Source organism: Oncorhynchus mykiss, chromosome 26 (assembly GCF_013265735.2).
Source record: "Oncorhynchus mykiss isolate Arlee chromosome 26, USDA_OmykA_1.1, whole genome shotgun sequence".
NCBI lineage: Eukaryota > Metazoa > Chordata > Actinopteri > Salmoniformes > Salmonidae > Oncorhynchus > Oncorhynchus mykiss.
The window spans coordinates 43,857,823-43,875,423 of record NC_048590.1 but is presented as its reverse complement, the minus strand read 5'-3'; the positions used below and the strand labels follow the sequence as shown (position 1 = coordinate 43,875,423).

Below are 17,601 nucleotides of genomic sequence, written 5' to 3'. Positions count from 1 at the left end.
CAAACATACTGTTTGAAGAGGACGGGTTTCAGATGTTTTTGGAAGATGGGCAGGGACTGTCCTAGCTTCAGGTAGAAGTTTCTACCATTCGGGTGAGAGGACAGAGAAGAGCTTGGACTGGGCTGTGCGGGAGCTGTCCTCCTGTAGAGGTGGAGGGGCCAAGAGACCTGAGGTGGCAGAACGTAGGGCTCAGGTTGGGGTGTAGGGTTTGAGCATAGCCTGAAGGTATGGCGGGATAGCTCCTCTTGCTGCTCTGTAGGTAAGCACCATGGTCTTGTAGTGGATGTGAGCTTCAACTGGAAGCTAGTGGAGTGTGCAGAGGAGCGTGGTGACATGAGAGAACTTGGTAAGGTTGAAAACCAGGCAGGCTGCTGCGTTCTGAATAAGTTACAGGGGTTTGATGGCCCAAGCGGGGAGCCCAGTCAACAGAGAGTTGCAGTAGTCCAGATGGGAGAGAATAAGTGACTGGATTAGGACCTGCGCCGCTTCTTGTGTGAGGTATGGTCTTACTCTACTGATGTTGTAGTGCATGAACCTGCAGGAGCGACAGAGAACGACAGGGTGTTGTCCAGGTTCACGCCAAGGTTTTTTGCACTCTGGGAGGGCGACACTGTGGAGTTGTCAACTGTGATGGAGAGGTCTTGTTGGAAGTTATTGATCATATGTGAACCGTTTCAGGAAACTAGGCTCATGTCGCAAGTCACGCCTTCACAGAAGAGCCGTTTTTTTTAAAGAAGATTTTTGGCAGAAATGCCTTCTGTAAACTTTCATGTGCCTTAATAACAAACTCTGTAAATGCAAATAAAATTGTTAAATTACGAGACTTGTTGGTTAAGCCACAGAAAAAGCCAGCAACCGTCCCACCAGCCATGATTGGCTGAGATAATGAGTAGGCTGGACATGCAAAGAGAGGAGTTTGGATTGGTCTGTCATATAGATGGCTTCTGTCTATTTGAGCTCTGTTTACCTAGCTAGCTAGATGTCTTAAGCTAAAGTGTACAACACCCGTTGAATATGGGCGGTGTCAGTAAACGTCTGCAAAAAAGTGTAATGAAATTGTTGCCAGCAGAGCTGGTTAGGCTGGTCAGAGCTGGTCATGTTATCCAGAGGTAAACAAATCATCGTTCAGAGTGTCAAGTTTGAGCTCTGAATGCTCCGAGAATGAAACGAGATGGGTGGGGCTAAAGCTTAAGAGGGTGTGAACGATGCTGAATGGGTGTAGACATAGGAGAGCTCTTCACTAGATATCAAAACATTCAAATGCCATTTTCTCAAAAGTAAGTTTCAAAGCTTATCAACTTTCAAATAATTACATTCCTATTGTTCTTCAAAAATGCAGTGTATGATATACCATTTTGGAAGCACTGAGTCTCTACTTTTATCCAATGTAAAATACAGAATTTCAAATATTACTACTTAATGAAGACCAAATCCAGGTGGTGAGTCACATATACTATTTATTCATATCATTCTATTTCTTGAATAAACTTATATGCTATTTCTTTAAAACTATCATGCTATTTTACATAACCAAGTGAAGAGTATGGTGTGTGTGCGCGCTTGCATAAGTGTGTATTTTCCTATACATCTGAGAGTGACTGATAAGGCCTGAAAGAGGCAGCAACAGACTCGTTACATAAATCAGAGTGGGCTGAGTGCCTGCAGGCACTGTGTGTGTGTGTGTGTGTGTGTGTGTGTGTGTGTGTGTGTGTGTGTGTGTGTGTGTGTGTGTGTGTGTGTGTGTGTGTGTGTGTGTGTGTGTGTGTGTGCGTGCGTGTGTTTGAGGGAGCAGTGTAGTAGCTCATCACAGAGATGTGCTCATTTTGTTCTCTCTCTCCACAGAGCTGGAAAATAAGATCCGATGGGAGTGGAGGAGAGGAGTAATGAGACCAGAACCACAGAACCAGGACCACTGAGCCAGAGAACCAGAACCACAGAACCAGGATTATAGGCCCAGAGTGAATCAGACTCACTCACTGTCCAGAAGAGGCAGTGTCGCACAATGCTATTATGTAATGTTAGTCTTTTGTGGTACTGTTTATTATGTATTCATCAGTACTAGAGAGAGAGAGAGAAGTGAATGGTAGAGTGGCTGTGTCTTCTGAACATGCTCGTCCAGTATGAGTGTGTGTATATGTACAGTGCTTTGGGAAATTATTCAGACCCCTTGACTTTTTCCACATTTTGCTACAGCCGTATTCTAAAATGGATGAAATCTGTTTTTTTTTTGTGCTTAGGGTTGTTGTCCTGTTGGAAGGTGAACCTTCGCCCCAGTCTGTGGTCCTGAGCGCACTGGAGCAGGTTTTCTTCAAGGATCTCTCTGTATTTTCCTCTGTTAATCTTTACCTGAGGAGTGGCTCTACCATAAAGACCTGATTGGTGGAGTACTCCAGAGATGGTTGTCCTTCTGGAAGGTTCTCCCATCTCCACAAAGGAACTCTGGAGTTCTGTCAGAGTGACCATCGGGTTCTTGGTCACCTCCCTGAGGCCCATCTACTTCGATTGCTCAGTTTGGCCAGGATGCACCTGAGCTCAATTTTGAGTCTCAAAGCAAAGGGTCTGAATACTTATGTAAATAAGGTTAAATATTTACTTAATTGCATTATTTACATCTATTTATTCGTTTTTATACATTTGCAAAAATGTCTATAAACCCTTTTTTGCTTTGTCATTATGGAGTATTGTGTGTAGATTGATGAGAATTATTATTTTTAAATCCATTTTGGAATAAGGCTCTAACGTAACAGAATGTGGAAAAACTCAAGAGGTCTAAATACTTTCCCAGTGCACTATATGTGTGTGTATGTACCTGTGTGCGTGTGTGTGTGTATGTACCTGTGTGTGTGTGTGTGTGTATGTACCTGTGTGTGTGTGTGTGTGCATGACTGTGTGTGTGCGTGCCTGTGTGTGTGCATGACTGTGTGTGTGACTGTGTGTGTGTGTGTGTGTGTGTGTGTGTGTGTGTGTGTGTGTGTGTGTGTGTGTGTGTGACTGTGTCTCTGCCCCTGACCTGGATGCTCTGAACACCTGTTGGTGAGGGACGTTACAGGTGAGCACAGCCCAACTCCTCAGGTACATCAAGCCTATCAGCTTCAACACGTTAAAGGCAGGCAGACAGGGAGAGAAGAACGAACCCATCCTAGAGAGAGAGAGAGAGAGAGAGAGAGAGAGAGAGAGAGAAAGGGAGAGAGAGAGAGAGAAGGGGGGGGGGGAGTGGAGCTGAATTATCATAATGTATACATGAGCCAACAAGGTTACCTACACAGCAGTTTGTGTAGTGACGGTGTAAAGTCAGTTACCATTAGATGACATCAGCTGTAATGTATTAATGTGTTTATGACAACTTTATGACAACTACTATTATGACAATGATGTGAGCGAGAAAGACAGAGAGAAAGAGAGAGAGAAAGAGAGAGAGAAAGAGAGAGAGAAAGACAGTGAGAGAAGGGGGGCCAGAGAGAGGGGGGTGGGGGGGGGGGGGGGGGGTTGGAGAAGAATGTCCCCACTCTGTGAAAGAGATAGAGGACACAGAGAAGGGATGGGGGGGGGGGGGGGGGGGCTACTATCCATCTAACTGCAGAGGTGTGGAATGAACAGAGGTAATACTGTCCATCTAACTGTAGAGGTAATACTGTCCATCTAACTGTGGAGGTGTGGAATGAACAGAGGTAATACTGTCCATCTAACTGTAGAGGTGTGGAATGAACAGAGGTACTACTATCCATCTAACTGCAGAGGTGTGGAATGAACAGAGGTAATACTGTCCATCTAACTGTAGAGGTAATACTGTCCATCTAACTGTAGAGGTGTGGAATGAACAGAGGTAATACTATCCATCTAACTGTAGAGGTAATACTGTCCATCTAACTGTAGAGGTGTGGAATGAACAGAGGTAATACTATCCATCTAACTGTAGAGGTAATACTGTCCATCTAACTGTAGAGGTGTGGAATGAACAGAGGTAATACTATCCATCTAACTGTAGAGGTAATACTATCCATCTAACTGCAGAGGTGTGGAATGAACAGAGGTATTACTATCCATCTAACTGCAGAGGTGTGGAATGAACAGAGGTAATACTGTCCATCTAACTGTAGAGGTAATACTGTCCATCTAACTGTAGAGGTGTGGAATGAACAGAGGTAATACTATCCATCTAACTGTAGAGGTAATACTATCCATCTAACTGTAGAGGTGTGGAATGAACAGAGGTAATACTATCCATCTAACTGTAGAGGTGTGGAATGAACAGAGGTAATACTATCCATCTAACTGCAGAGGTGTGGAATGAACAGAGGTAATACTATCCACCTAACTGTAGAGGTGTGGCATGAACAGAGGTAATATTATCCATCTAACTGTAGAGGTGTGGAATGAACAGAGGTAATACTGTCCATCTAACTGTAGAGGTAATACTATCCATCTAACTGTAGAGGTGTGGAATGAACAGAGGTAATACTATGCATCTAACTGTAGAGGTGTGGAATGAACAGAGGTAATATTATCCATCTAACTGTAGAGGTGTGGAATGAACAGAGGTAATACTGTCCATCTAACTGTAGAGGTAATACTGTCCATCTAACTGTAGAGGTGTGGAATGAACAGAGGTAATACTGTCCATCTAACTGTAGAGGTGTGGAATGAACAGAGGTAATACTGTCCATCTAACTGTAGAGGTGTGGAATGAACAGAGGTAATACTGTCCATCTAACTGTAGAGGTGTGGCATGAACAGAGGTAATACTATCCATCTAACTGTAGAGGTGTGGCATGAACAGAGGTAATACTATCCATCTAACTGCAGATGTGTGGAATGAACAGAGGTAATACTGTCCATCTAACTGTAGAGGTAATACTGTCCATCTAACTGTAGAGGTGTGGAATGAACAGAGGTAATACTATCCATCTAACTGCAGAGGTGTGGAATGAACAGAGGTAATACTATCCATATAACTGTAGAGGTGTGGAATGAACAGAGGTAATACTATCCATCTAACTGTAGAGGTGTGGAATGAACAGAGGTAATACTGTCCATCTAACTGTAGAGGTAATACTATCCATCTAACTGTAGAGGTGTGGAATGAACAGAGGTAATACTGTCCATCTAACTGTAGAGGTAATACTGTCCATCTAACTGTAGAGGTGTGGCATGAACAGAGGTAATACTATCCATCTAACTGCAGATGTGTGGAATGAACAGAGGTAATACTATCCATCTAACTGTAGAGGTGTGGAATGAACAGAGGTAATACTATCCATCTAACTGTAGAGGTGTGGAATGAACAGAGGTAATACTGTCCATCTAACTGTAGAGGTGTGGAATGAACAGAGGTAATACTGTCCATCTAACTGTAGAGGTGTGGAATGAACAGAGGTAATACTGTCCATCTAACTGTAGAGGTGTGGAATGAACAGAGGTAATACTGTCCATCTAACTGTAGAGGTAATACTATCCATCTAACTGTAGAGGTGTGGAATGAACAGAGGTAATACTATGCATCTAACTGTAGAGGTGTGGAATGAACAGAGGTAATACTGTCCATCTAACTGTAGAGGTGTGGAATGAACAGAGGTAATACTATCCATCTAACTGTAGAGGTAATACTATCCATCTAACTGTAGAGGTGTGGAATGAACAGAGGTACTACTATCCATCTAACTGTAGAGGTAATACTATCCATCTAACTGCAGAGGTGTGGAATGAACAGAGGTACTACTATCCATCTAACTGTAGAGGTAATACTATCCATCTAACTGCAGAGGTGTGGAATGAACAGAGGTAATGCTATCCATCCAATCTGGTTTCAGAGCTGGTCATGGGTGCACCTCAGCCACGCTCAAGGTCCTAAACGATATCTTAACCGCCATCGATAAGAAACATTACTGTGCAGCCGTATTCATTGATCTGGCCAAGGCTTTCGACTCTGTCAATCACCACATCCTCATCGGCAGACTCAACAGCCTTGGTTTCTCAAATGATTGCCTCGCCTGGTTCACCAACTACTTCTCTGATAGAGTTCAGTGTGTCAAATCGGAGGGTCTGTTGTCCGGACCTCTGGCAGTCTCTATGGGGGTGCCACAGGGTTCAATTCTTGGACCGACTCTCTTCTCTGTATACATCAATGAGGTCGCTCTTGCTGCTGGTGAGTCTCTGATCCACCTCTACGCAGACGACACCATTCTGTATACTTCCGGCCCTTCTTTGGACACTGTGTTAACAACCCTCCAGGCAAGCTTCAATGCCATACAACTCTCCTTCCGTGGCCTCCAATTGCTCTTAAAACTAAATGCATGCTCTTCAACCGATCGCTACCTGCACCTACCCGCCTGTCCAACATCACTACTCTGGACGGCTCTGACTTAGAATACGTGGACAACTACAAATACTTAGGTGTCTGGTTAGACTGTAAACTCTCCTTCCAGACCCATATCAAACATCTCCAATCCAAAGTTAAATCTAGAATTGGCTTCCTATTTCGCAACGAAGCATCCTTCACTCATGCTGCCAAACATACCCTTGTAAAACTGACCATCCTACCAATCCTCGACTTTGGCAATGTCATTTACAAAATAGCCTCCAATACCCTACTCAACAAATTGGATGCAGTCTATCACAGTGCAATCCGTTTTGTCACCAAAGCCCCATATACTACCCACCATTGCGACCTGTACGCTCTCGTTGGCTGGCCCTCGCTTCATACTCGTCACCAAACCCACTGGCTCCATGTCATCTACAAGACCCTGCTAGGTAAAGTCCCCCCTTATCTCAGCTCGCTGGTCACCATAGCATCTCCCACCTGTAGCACACGCTCCAGCAGGTATATCTCTCTAGTCACCCCCAAAACCAATTCTTTCTTTGGCCGCCTCTCTTTCCAGTTCTCTGCTGCCAATGACTGGAACGAACTACAAAAATCTCTGAAACTGGAAACACTTATCTCCCTCACTAGCTTTAAGCACCAACTGTCAGAGCAGCTCACAGATTACTGCACCTGTACATAGCCCACCTATAATTTAGCACAAACAACTACCTCTTTCCCAACTGTATTTAATTTATTTATTTATTTTGCTCCTTTGCACCCCATTATTTTTATTTCTACTTTGCACATTCTTCCATTGCAAAACTACCATTCCAGTGTTTTACTTGCTATATTGTATTTACCTTGCCACCATGGCCTTTTTTGCCTTTACCTCCCTTCTCACCTCATTTGCTCACATTGTATATAGACTTGTTTATACTGTATTATTGACTGTATGTTTGTTTTACTCCATGTGTAACTCTGTGTCGTTGTATGTGTCAAACTGCTTTGCTTTATCTTGGCCAGGTCGCAATTGTAAATGAGAACTTGTTCTCAACTTGCCTACCTGGTTAAATAAAGGTAAAATAAAAAATTAAAAAATTAAAATCTAACTGTAGAGGTGTGGAATGAACAGAGGTAATACTATCCATCTAACTGTAGAGGTGTGGAATGATCAGAGGTATTACTATCCATCTAACTGTAGAGGTGTGGAATGAACAGAGGTAATACTATCCATCTAACTGTAGAGGTGTGGAATGATCAGAGGTATTACTATCCATCTAACTGTAGAGGTGTGGAATGAACAGAGGTAATACTATCCATCTAACTGTAGAGGTGTGGAATGAACAGAGGTATTACTATCCATCTAACTGTAGAGGTGTGGAATGAACAGAGGTAATACTGTCCACCTAACTGTAGAGGTGTGAAATGATCAGAGGTATTACTATCCATCTAACTGTAGAGGTGTGGAATGAACAGAGGTAATACTGTCCATCTAACTGTAGAGGTGTGGAATGAACAGAGGTAATACTATCCACCTAACTGTAGAGGTGTGAAATGATCAGAGGTATTACTATCCATCTAACTGTAGAGGTAATACTGTCCATCTAACTGTAGAGGTAATACTGTCCATCTAACTGTAGAGGTGTGGAATGAACAGAGGTAATACTGTCCATCTAACTGCAGAGGTGTGGAATGAACAGAGCTAATACTGTCCATTGTTGGGGATGAATCAGAATTAGTTGGGTAACATAGATAAGACGTTTTATTTTCAGAATATGCTTGTGAGATACTTGTCATTAGAATGTATCTATTTGGAATACAGGGTTGGCAGTTTGCAGTTATCCCTTCTCAGCTAGGGCTCAGTTACTTGGGGCCCAGAGAGGTGAGAGGTCAGGCTTGTCTTATCTGTGAATGTGTCTGTAACTATTCCTAAACCATGTGAAGGGATGGCGTGATTAATGGGGAACCAGTTAGTTGGCTCCACAATGTCTGTGTGCTAGTCACTCCCTACTTTTCCCATTGGGGGGAAGAGTATGGCAGTGTCTGGAACCATTGTATGTCCCCTCTGATGTTGCCCTTCTCTTGACCTAGTATATGACCTAGAGGCTCACTCTCCTCCATGAGCTTGTCCAGGAGGGGATGTATTTGAGATGGGGGTATCTAGAATTGACAATCGATATATGCCATTGGATGAGGTCATGTTTTGGTACTATGTTGTACCAAGAACGAGATTAGAATAGAAATATCACACATAACACAGCATATTACTCTGGGTCAGGGGCTGTCCTGCCCTTAGTAAGGTTGCCTTTTATAGAAGTATTGGTCTATATATTATAGCTAATATGGGCACATTACCTTCTACATTAGAATCTGAATCACCATTAATAGCCAATAACATTTTCACAGTCAGAATGTCACTTGTGATATAGTGCTGCTAGCAATATACATAATTTAGAGCCGTTATTCATACAGAGGAATTTACACAATGTTTCCACACATTGTAACAAATTGGATAAAGTGAACATAGAATTGAAGTGTGTGAGAGAGTGTGTTATATCTCTAACTGGAGTTTTTCTGGCAATGTGACTTGAGGATGAACTCTGGGTCCTAGTTCCATCTACTGTCTATGTTGTATCTGATGTCTGAAAGCTCAACAGCAAAAACCAATATCATATGTCAGAAGAGAAAAATACGTTCCGAGCCGTGGTGGAGTGGGTGCGTAACACTCCCAGCAATAAGCACGTTTTCCCAGGGTGGCAGGTATCCTAGCGGGTAAGAGTGTTGGGTCAGTAACTGAAAGGTCACTGGTTCGGATCCCCGAGTCGACTTGGGGAAAAAAGCTGTCGGTGTTTCCCTTGAGAAGGACATTTGACCCTAATTCCTCGGGATAAGAGTGTCTGATAAATGACAAAAATGTCAATGTAAAATACCTCCCCACTGGAGACCAGGGTTTAAACAATGTGAAAGGTTGAGTGGAACTCCACTGTCCTATAAGAACAAAGAATAGATGAAGTGACAAATCCAGTAGAATGTGACATACCAGATCATTCCTTGGTTATATATCAGGTGGAGTACATTCTCAGCTATCTTGAATTCCCCATATTCAGGCTGCCAGGTGGGAAACATAAAGGGTGACATTAATTAAACCTTTAATTACTTCATAAAATATATTGATGACCTAGTCAAATGTCTTAAAATACAGTTGACTCCTGACAGATGCAACAGCTTGGGCCTGCCGTGATGGCGTGGACTAAACCAGAACATTACCAGGAGCAATTAAAAAGCATGTCATCCAATTGTGACTTGCAAACCGTACTGCACTTCAACATAGTTTGCACTTATCCAGACGTCAACTGTAATCAGACGATAACGACACAGTCACAATCACCCTTGGGTTCAAACAGTATTTGTTTTCTTTCAAACCTTTGAGCTTGCCTGGAGTGCCATATGGGCAGTATTTGCACTTTCGGGACTATTCCATTGCACCAAACAAGCTCAGTTAAGCACAGCTAGACTATTTGAGAGTAAACAAATACTTTTTGAATGGAGGTTGAGTACATACAAACTTGCTCTCCAGGTCCCAGCAGCAGCAGTCACTCAGGTACCTGACCACCAGCCCTCTGATGAAGTCTATCAACAGGATACTGGCCACCGTGAAGATCATATCGATGATAGACAGCTTCAACATCTCCTACAATACAACACATATGAACATATGAGCATGAAGAAATATACTGTTACTGTCTGGTAACTATCTGTCTTTAAGGTAACTCTGGTCATTCTGTAATGACTAGCTAACACCTACTCGCCCTGATGTCACTGTCAGCTTTATTGAGGGAAGTTTTACTTGGAGTGACTGTGGCATGTGATTGTTTTACAGACCTTATTTGAATGTAAGTCGCTCTGGATAAGAGCGCCTGCTAAATGAACAAAATGCATACTGTATGTCTTTCAGAAAAACTCATTACATCTGTCCTAACTGCACATAACTCATTGGAAATGGATCATCAAGCTATACTTATCAGACCTGGGTTCTTGCACTTTTGGGGACTTCACTATTGGTTGAAAGCTCCATCAAGCATTTGAACATATAAAAACATATCATTTGAACCCAGGTCTGTTAATTAGATTATGTCCTTTTCCTGTTGAGAATATCCACTCCTGAGACGACGATACACGATATACCCTCCTATTGATCTGCACCAAGAACAAGTCATCTGTTTTTCATCCTTGGCCTAGTGACAGCTTCATTACCTGAACGTCTGCCTGGGTACGTTTCAATCCATACTCAATCTATTGTTTAGGGGGAAACAATCACAGGACAAGGCATTTTCATTTTTCTTGTCGGGCATAATGCCTTTAAGAGGTATTAAGGGTAACTGTCTGAGGGATGAGACTGTTGATTATTAGGTCTGTGTACAGACAGAATGATCTAAAACAGTAATAGTTATTGGTGCTTATCGTACACACAGAGTGCTTAGGCTGACATGGTTGAACTACTCCAGTGTTATGTTTCATAATAGATTACTGTGACAGTAGTAATACACATTTCCTTTGTACAATAGACAAAGATCTATTCTAGGGGACTTTTATTTTGAAGACTCCTTGTGAATGATGCTGAATGTATGTGTTATGGATGTTGTTATAAATTATACATAAAGGTGTTATGAATGATACCACAGCATTCATAAAGGTGTTATGAATGATATTTCAGCATTAATAAAGGTGTTATGAATGATACTTCAGCATTCATAAAGGTGTTGTGAATGATACCACAGCATTCATAAAGGTGTTGTGAATGATACCACAGCATTCATAAAGGTGTTGTGAATGATACCACAGCATTCATAAAGGTGTTGTGAATGATACCACAGCATTCATAAAGGTGTTATGAATGATACTTCAGCATTCATAAAGGTGTTATGAATGATACTTCAGCATTCATAAAGGTGTTATGAATGATACCACAGCATTCATAAAGGTGTTATGAATGATACCACAGCATTCATAAAGGTGTTGTGAATGATACCACAGCACTCATAAAGTGTTATGAATGATACCACATCACCCATAAAGGTGTTGTGAATGATTTCATGAAAATGGTATGAATGCCTTACAGTTGAAGTCGGAAGTTTACATACACCTTAGCCAAATACATTTAAACTCAGTTTTTCACAATTCCTGACATTTAATCCTAGTAAAAATTCCCATGTTAGGATCACCATTTTATTTTAAGAATGTGAAATGTCAGAATAATAGTAGAGAGAATTATTTATTTCAGCTTTAATTTCTTTCATCACATTCCCAGTGGGTCAGAAGTTTACAGAAGTTCACAATTAGTATTTGGTAGCATTGCCTTTAAATTGTTTAACGTTTTGCGTAGCCTTCCACAAGCTTCCCACAATAAGTTGGGTGAATTTTGGCCCATTCCTCCTGACAGAGCTGGTGTAACTGAGTCAGGTTTGTTTTCCTCCTTGCTCGCACATGCTTTTTCAGTTCTGCCGACAAATTTTCTATGGGATTGAGGTCAGGGCTTTGTGATGGCCACTCCAATACCTTGACACCGTAAGCCATTTTGCCACAACTTTGGAAGTATGCTTGGGGTCATTGTCCATTTGGAAGACCTATTTGCGACCAAGCTTCAACTTCCTGACTGATGTCTTGAGATGTTGCTTCACTATATCCACATAATTTTCCGTCCTCATGATGCCATCTATTTTGTGAAGTGTCCCCATGTGCAGTTGCAAACCTTAATTTAGTTTTGGATCAGTGGCTTCTTCCTTGCTGAGCGGCCTTTCAGGTTATGTCAGTATAGGACTCGTTTTACTGTGGATACAGATACCTCCAGCATCTTCACAAGGTCCTTTGCTGTTGTTCTGGGAATGATTTGCACTTTTCACAACAAAGTACCTTCATCTCTAGGTGACAGAACGCATCGCCTTAATGAGCGGTCCCATGGTGTTTATACTTGTGTACTATTATTTGTACAGATGAACATGGTACCTTCAGGCGTTTGGAAATTGCTCCCAAGGAAGAACCAGGCTTGTGGAGGTCTACAAATTTTTTTCTGAGGTCTTGGCTGATTTCTTTTAATTTTCCCATGATGTCAAGCAAAGAGGCACTAAGGTTGAAGGTAGGCTTTCAAATACATCCACAGGTACACCTCCAATTGACTCAAATTATGTCAATTAGCCTATCAGAAGCTTCTAAAGCCATGACATAATTTTCTGGAATTTTCCAAGCTGTTTAAAGGCACAGTCAACTTAGTGTATGTAAACTTCTGACCCACTGGAATGGTGATACAGTGAATTATAAGTGAAATAATCTGTCTGTAAGCAATTGTTGGAAAAAGTAGATGTCCTAACCGACTTGCCAAAACTATAGTTTGTTGTTAAGAAATTTGTGGAGTGGTTGAAAAATTGTTTTAATGAATCCAACCTAAGTGTATGTACACTTCCAACTTCAACTGTATGTAGTCATGTACATTGTCAAGTTGATGATGGAGTGTCCCTGTAACAGTTCTACTCTGGCCGATGCAAAAGGTCTCAACCTTCATGGAACAGTTGTTAGTACACTTTCTCTGTAAAGGGTTTCTCAATTAACGTTAAGAGATGAATGAATGGACAAGTGGACAGATTAACAAATGAATGAATTAAGAAATGAATGGACAAATAAATGAAGGAACAAATGAACGAATGACAAGGAATGAGCTTCTGCACCTGTCCAACGTAGGTCTCCCAGCACTCGTCCGGTTTCTTCTGCTTGTTCTGCTGAAACATCCCAGTGTGGTTGTACATGGTTGCCATGGTGACCTTGCTGGTGCTGATGCTGGTGTTGACATCCAGCACCATGGCAATGGTCGCTATGGTGCTGTTGTGGTTTTCAGAGATGGAGATGTCGGATACGAGGGTGGAGAGGCTCGTCTCCCCCGGCTGGGAGATGGTCGCCATGAATGCCGTGGAGTCAGACAAGTTCCCCGAAACCACAGAGGCCGCCGCCTGGAAATAATCCATCAAAACCATTAATGATCAATCAACCAATCAACCAGTCAGTCTGTCTATCCATCCATCAGTCAATCGGAGCTTTAAAATGCATGAACATTTTCCTAATTTCATTCCTTTGTTTTCTAAACCTTCCCCACATTTACAGATCAAGATTGTTGTTAACAGTAGCATCCAGGCTGCATCACATCCAGCCGTGATTGGGAGTCCATAAGGCGCCGTCTGGGGTAGGCCGACATTGTAAATAAGAATTTGTTCTTCACTGACTTGCCTAGTTAAATAAAGTTTAAAAAAATCGAATAACAATTAAAAATATATATATTTTTAAAAGCATTGACATTAACATCAGCAATAACTGTAACATTTATTTATTGATTGGAGACTATGGCACAATACGTAAAGAGTTGAGTGACATGGCTTGTATGGTGTCCACATTAGGAACGCCTCAATCTCAGCAGGACTACTTACAGCTGCAGCAGCTGACGCCATACTCATACTGTTGACCTTGTCCAGAAGGGCAATGATGAGGCTGTACAGGTTACCCAGATACAACACCAGGACTCTGTGGCGAGGAGACAAAACATTCACTGCATTAAAAAAGAAAGAAAACAAGCTAAAATCAAGTTAGTAGCAACATTAACGAACAGTACAGCTACGGTGTAGTTACATGTCAAAATATGAATCCAATTTCACCGATACTCTACTGTATCTGTGAAACGCAATGTTAAGTGTGAACAAATGAGATTTGAGGTGCTGTCAGAGTCAGACCTGGCCAGCTGGAAGCGGAGGGAGGTCCTGGGATGGTACATCTCCAGCTGAGCCACCAGCTCAAAGGCAGACGGGGCAATCATGGTGATGAGGGACACCACCACACTCACCTGGGACAGGAAACAGGATATGACATCAGACACTGAGTATGTTATAAAATAGACACCTTCATATATGCCTGATGACATCATAAGGAGTCATTGTATCAGGACCTTCTCTTCTCTTTTTCACTAATATATGGAGGCATCGGAGGAGCAAGCAGTTAGGAGCTAGAGGCTATCCAACTCAGAATTCCAAATCGGAAACTCTGGCATCTTTCTAGAGCTTTGACTTTCTGACCTAAAGATCACTGATGTCATGATTTGACCTGTTTTTTTTTCTCCAGAGTTCCCAGTTGTCTTGAAAACAATATCAGTCCAGGCAGTGACATCAGGGTAGTGGAAACAGTTATCTTATCAAAGCCCTACAGACATCCATTATCCTGAACTGAATTAAATGATCAGCTGTCATGCACAGATGGTGATACATGTGGCTGGTGATAGCAGTCTCCCTATTGGTCTCCAGTTTCACATTAACGCCTTTATTACAGCATCCTGAGAGGAAATGATGCGAGAGAAACACAAGGCACGATGTAATTGAAGTCCTGTCACATATGTCTTTGTCATCAGGGAAATCAAGTGCCCAAAATGAGATACAGTAGCCATAATCCATCAACCAAGTCAAACACAATCTTGTCAGGTTTCCCGGACTCAGAGTAAGCCCACTTACAAAACATTAAGAACACCTGCTCTTTCCATGACATAGACTGACCTGGTGAATACAGGTTAAAGCTATGATCCCTTACTGATGTCACTTGTAAAATAACATCCAGCCAACTGTGGGAAGTATTGGAGTCAACATGGGCCAGCATCCCTGTGGAACACTTTCAACATCTTGTGGAGTCCATGCCCCGATGAACTGAGGCTGTACCTTAAAGGGGACACAGGGGGGTTCCTAATGTTTGGTATACTCAGTGTATACTGTAGCTAGCTACCTCATTCTTTTCCCATAGTGTTAGCTCTGGCTTCTCCAGCTCTAGTTTCTGGGAGCGGTCCACCACAAAGTAGATTATATAAATGCTGCCAGCCAGAGAGAGAAGGACCAGGATGTTGGCTAGGATACGCAGACTGATCAGGACTGCTCTGGAAGACAGAGAGAGAAACAGTAGTTCAATAAATCAAATGTATTTACAGTGCCTTCAGAAAGTATTCATATCTCTTGACTTATTCCACATTTGGTTGTGTTACAGCCTGAATTCAAAATGGATTGAATAAAAACATTCTCTCACCCATCTACACACAATACTCCATCTCCATCTCCATCCCATCAGTTTTCCCCGTGTCTGCATTATTATCGTAATGTTGTTTTGTTCCCCCCATCCCGACGCTGTTCCTGTTTTGTTTGATGTCCATTTTCCATTAAATGTTCACTTCCTGTACTTGCTTCTCGTCTCCAGCGTCGGTCCTTACATAGACAACTATTTTCAGGTCTTGCCATAGATTTTCAAGTAGATTTAAGTCAAAACTGTAACTCAGACACTCAGGAACATTCTTAGTCTTCTTGGTAAGCAACTACAGTGTATGTTGGAAAGCAGTCTGAACCAGTTTTTCCTGTAGGATTTTGCCTGTGCTTTGCCTGTGCTTAGCTCCGTTTCTTTTTGACCCTGTAAAATTTCACAGTCCTTAACGATTAAAAGCATACCCATAACCAGGCAACAACACATCTTCCACGCTGATCTTTAACACTAGGGCCCCTCAGGGGTGTGTACTTAGACCCCTCCTGTATTCCCTGTTCACCCACGACTGCGTGGCCAAACACAACTCCAACACCATCATTAAGTTAGCTGACGACACAACAGTGGTAGGCCTGATCACCGACAACGATGAGACAGCCTATAGGGAGGAGGTCAGAGAACTGGCAGTATGGTGCCAGGACAACAACCTCTCCCTCAATGTGAGCAAGACAAAGGAGCTGATCGTGGACTATAGGAAAAGGCGGGCCGAACAGGCCCCCATTAACATCGACGGGGCTGTAGTGGAGAGGGTCGAGAGTTTTAAGTTCCTTGGTGTCCACATCACCAACAAACTATCATGGTCCAAACATACCAAGACAGTCGTGAAGATGGCAAGACAAAACCTTTTCCCCCTCTGGAGACTGAAAATATTTGGCATGGGTCCCCAGATCCTCAAAAGGTTCTACAGCTGCACCATCGAGAGCATCCTGATCGGTTGCATCACCGCCTGGTATGGCAACTGCTCGGCAGCTAGAACCTGTAAGGCATTACAGAGGGTAGTGCGAACGGCCCAGTACATCACCGGGGCCAAGCTTCCTGCCATCCAGGACCTATATAATAGGCGGTGTCAGAGGAAACCCATAAAATTGTCAGAGACTCCAGTCACCCAAGTTATATGTTTTCTCGGCTACCGCACAGCAAGCGTTACCTGAGCGCCTAGTCTAGGACCAAAAGGCTCCTCAACAGCTTCTACCCCCAAGCCATTAGACTGCTGAACTTTGCATAAGAATCGCCACTGGACAATTTACATTGACCCCCCCCCCTTTTGCACACTGCTGCTACTCGCTGTTTGTTTGTTACCTATGCATAGTCACTTCGCCCCCACCTACATGTACAGATAACCTTAACTAGCCTGTACCCCCGCACACTGACTCGGTACCAGTGCCCCCTGTATACAGCCTCCACACTGACTCGGTACCAGTGCCCCCTGTATATAGCCTCCACACTGACTCGGTACCAGTGCCCCCTGTATATAGCCTCGTTATTGTTATTCTTATTGTGTTACTTTTTATTTTATCCTACTTGGTATATATTTTCTTCTTCTTGAACTGCACTGTTGGTTAAGGGCTTGTAAGTAAGCATTTCACGGTAAAGTCTACACTTGTTGTATTCGGAGCATGTGGCAAATAAATCTTGATTTGATTTGATAACATGATGCGGCCACCACTGTTCTTGAAAATATGGAAAGTGGTACTCAGTAATGTGTTGTATTGGATTTGCCCCAAACATAACACTTTGTATTCAGGACAAAAAGTTAAATGCTTTGCCATTTTTATTATTATTACTTTAATGCCGTGGGATGGATGTTTTGGAACATGTTTATTCTGTACAGGCTTCCTTCTTTTCACTATGTCAATTAGGCTAGTATTGTGGAGTAACTACAATGTTGTTGATCTATCCTCAGTTTTCTCCGATCACAGCCATTAAACTCTGTAACTGTTTTAAAGTCACCATTGGCTTCATGATGAAATCCCTGAGCGGTTTCCTTCCTCTCTGGCAACTGAGTTAGGAAAGATGCCTGTATCTTTATAGTGACTGGGTGTATTGATACACCATCCACAGTGTAATGAATAACTTCACCATGCTCAAAGGGTTGTCACGCCCTGACCGTAGAGATCCTTATAATTCTCTATTTGGTTAGGTCAGGGTGTGACTAGGGTGGGCAATCTATGTTTTTTATTTCTTTGTTGGCCGGTTATGGT

At 42.5% G+C, this 17,601-nt stretch overlaps 1 protein-coding gene across 1 annotated transcript in view; it reads right to left on the bottom strand.

The window, feature by feature from the left end:
* LOC110526986 (transmembrane channel-like protein 3) overlaps positions 1-17,601 on the bottom strand; it is a 50,090-nt gene that overhangs the window by 4,315 nt on the left and 28,174 nt on the right. Inside the window, exons 10-16 of the mRNA XM_036963629.1 lie at positions 15,101-15,248; positions 14,068-14,177; positions 13,768-13,861; positions 13,018-13,296; positions 9,861-9,989; positions 9,339-9,406; positions 3,011-3,139 (exon numbers count right to left, since the gene is read on the bottom strand). Coding sequence (XP_036819524.1) covers positions 3,011-3,139; positions 9,339-9,406; positions 9,861-9,989; positions 13,018-13,296; positions 13,768-13,861; positions 14,068-14,177; positions 15,101-15,248 — 957 coding nt within the window. The remainder of the gene's footprint in view (positions 1-3,010; positions 3,140-9,338; positions 9,407-9,860; positions 9,990-13,017; positions 13,297-13,767; positions 13,862-14,067; positions 14,178-15,100; positions 15,249-17,601) is intronic.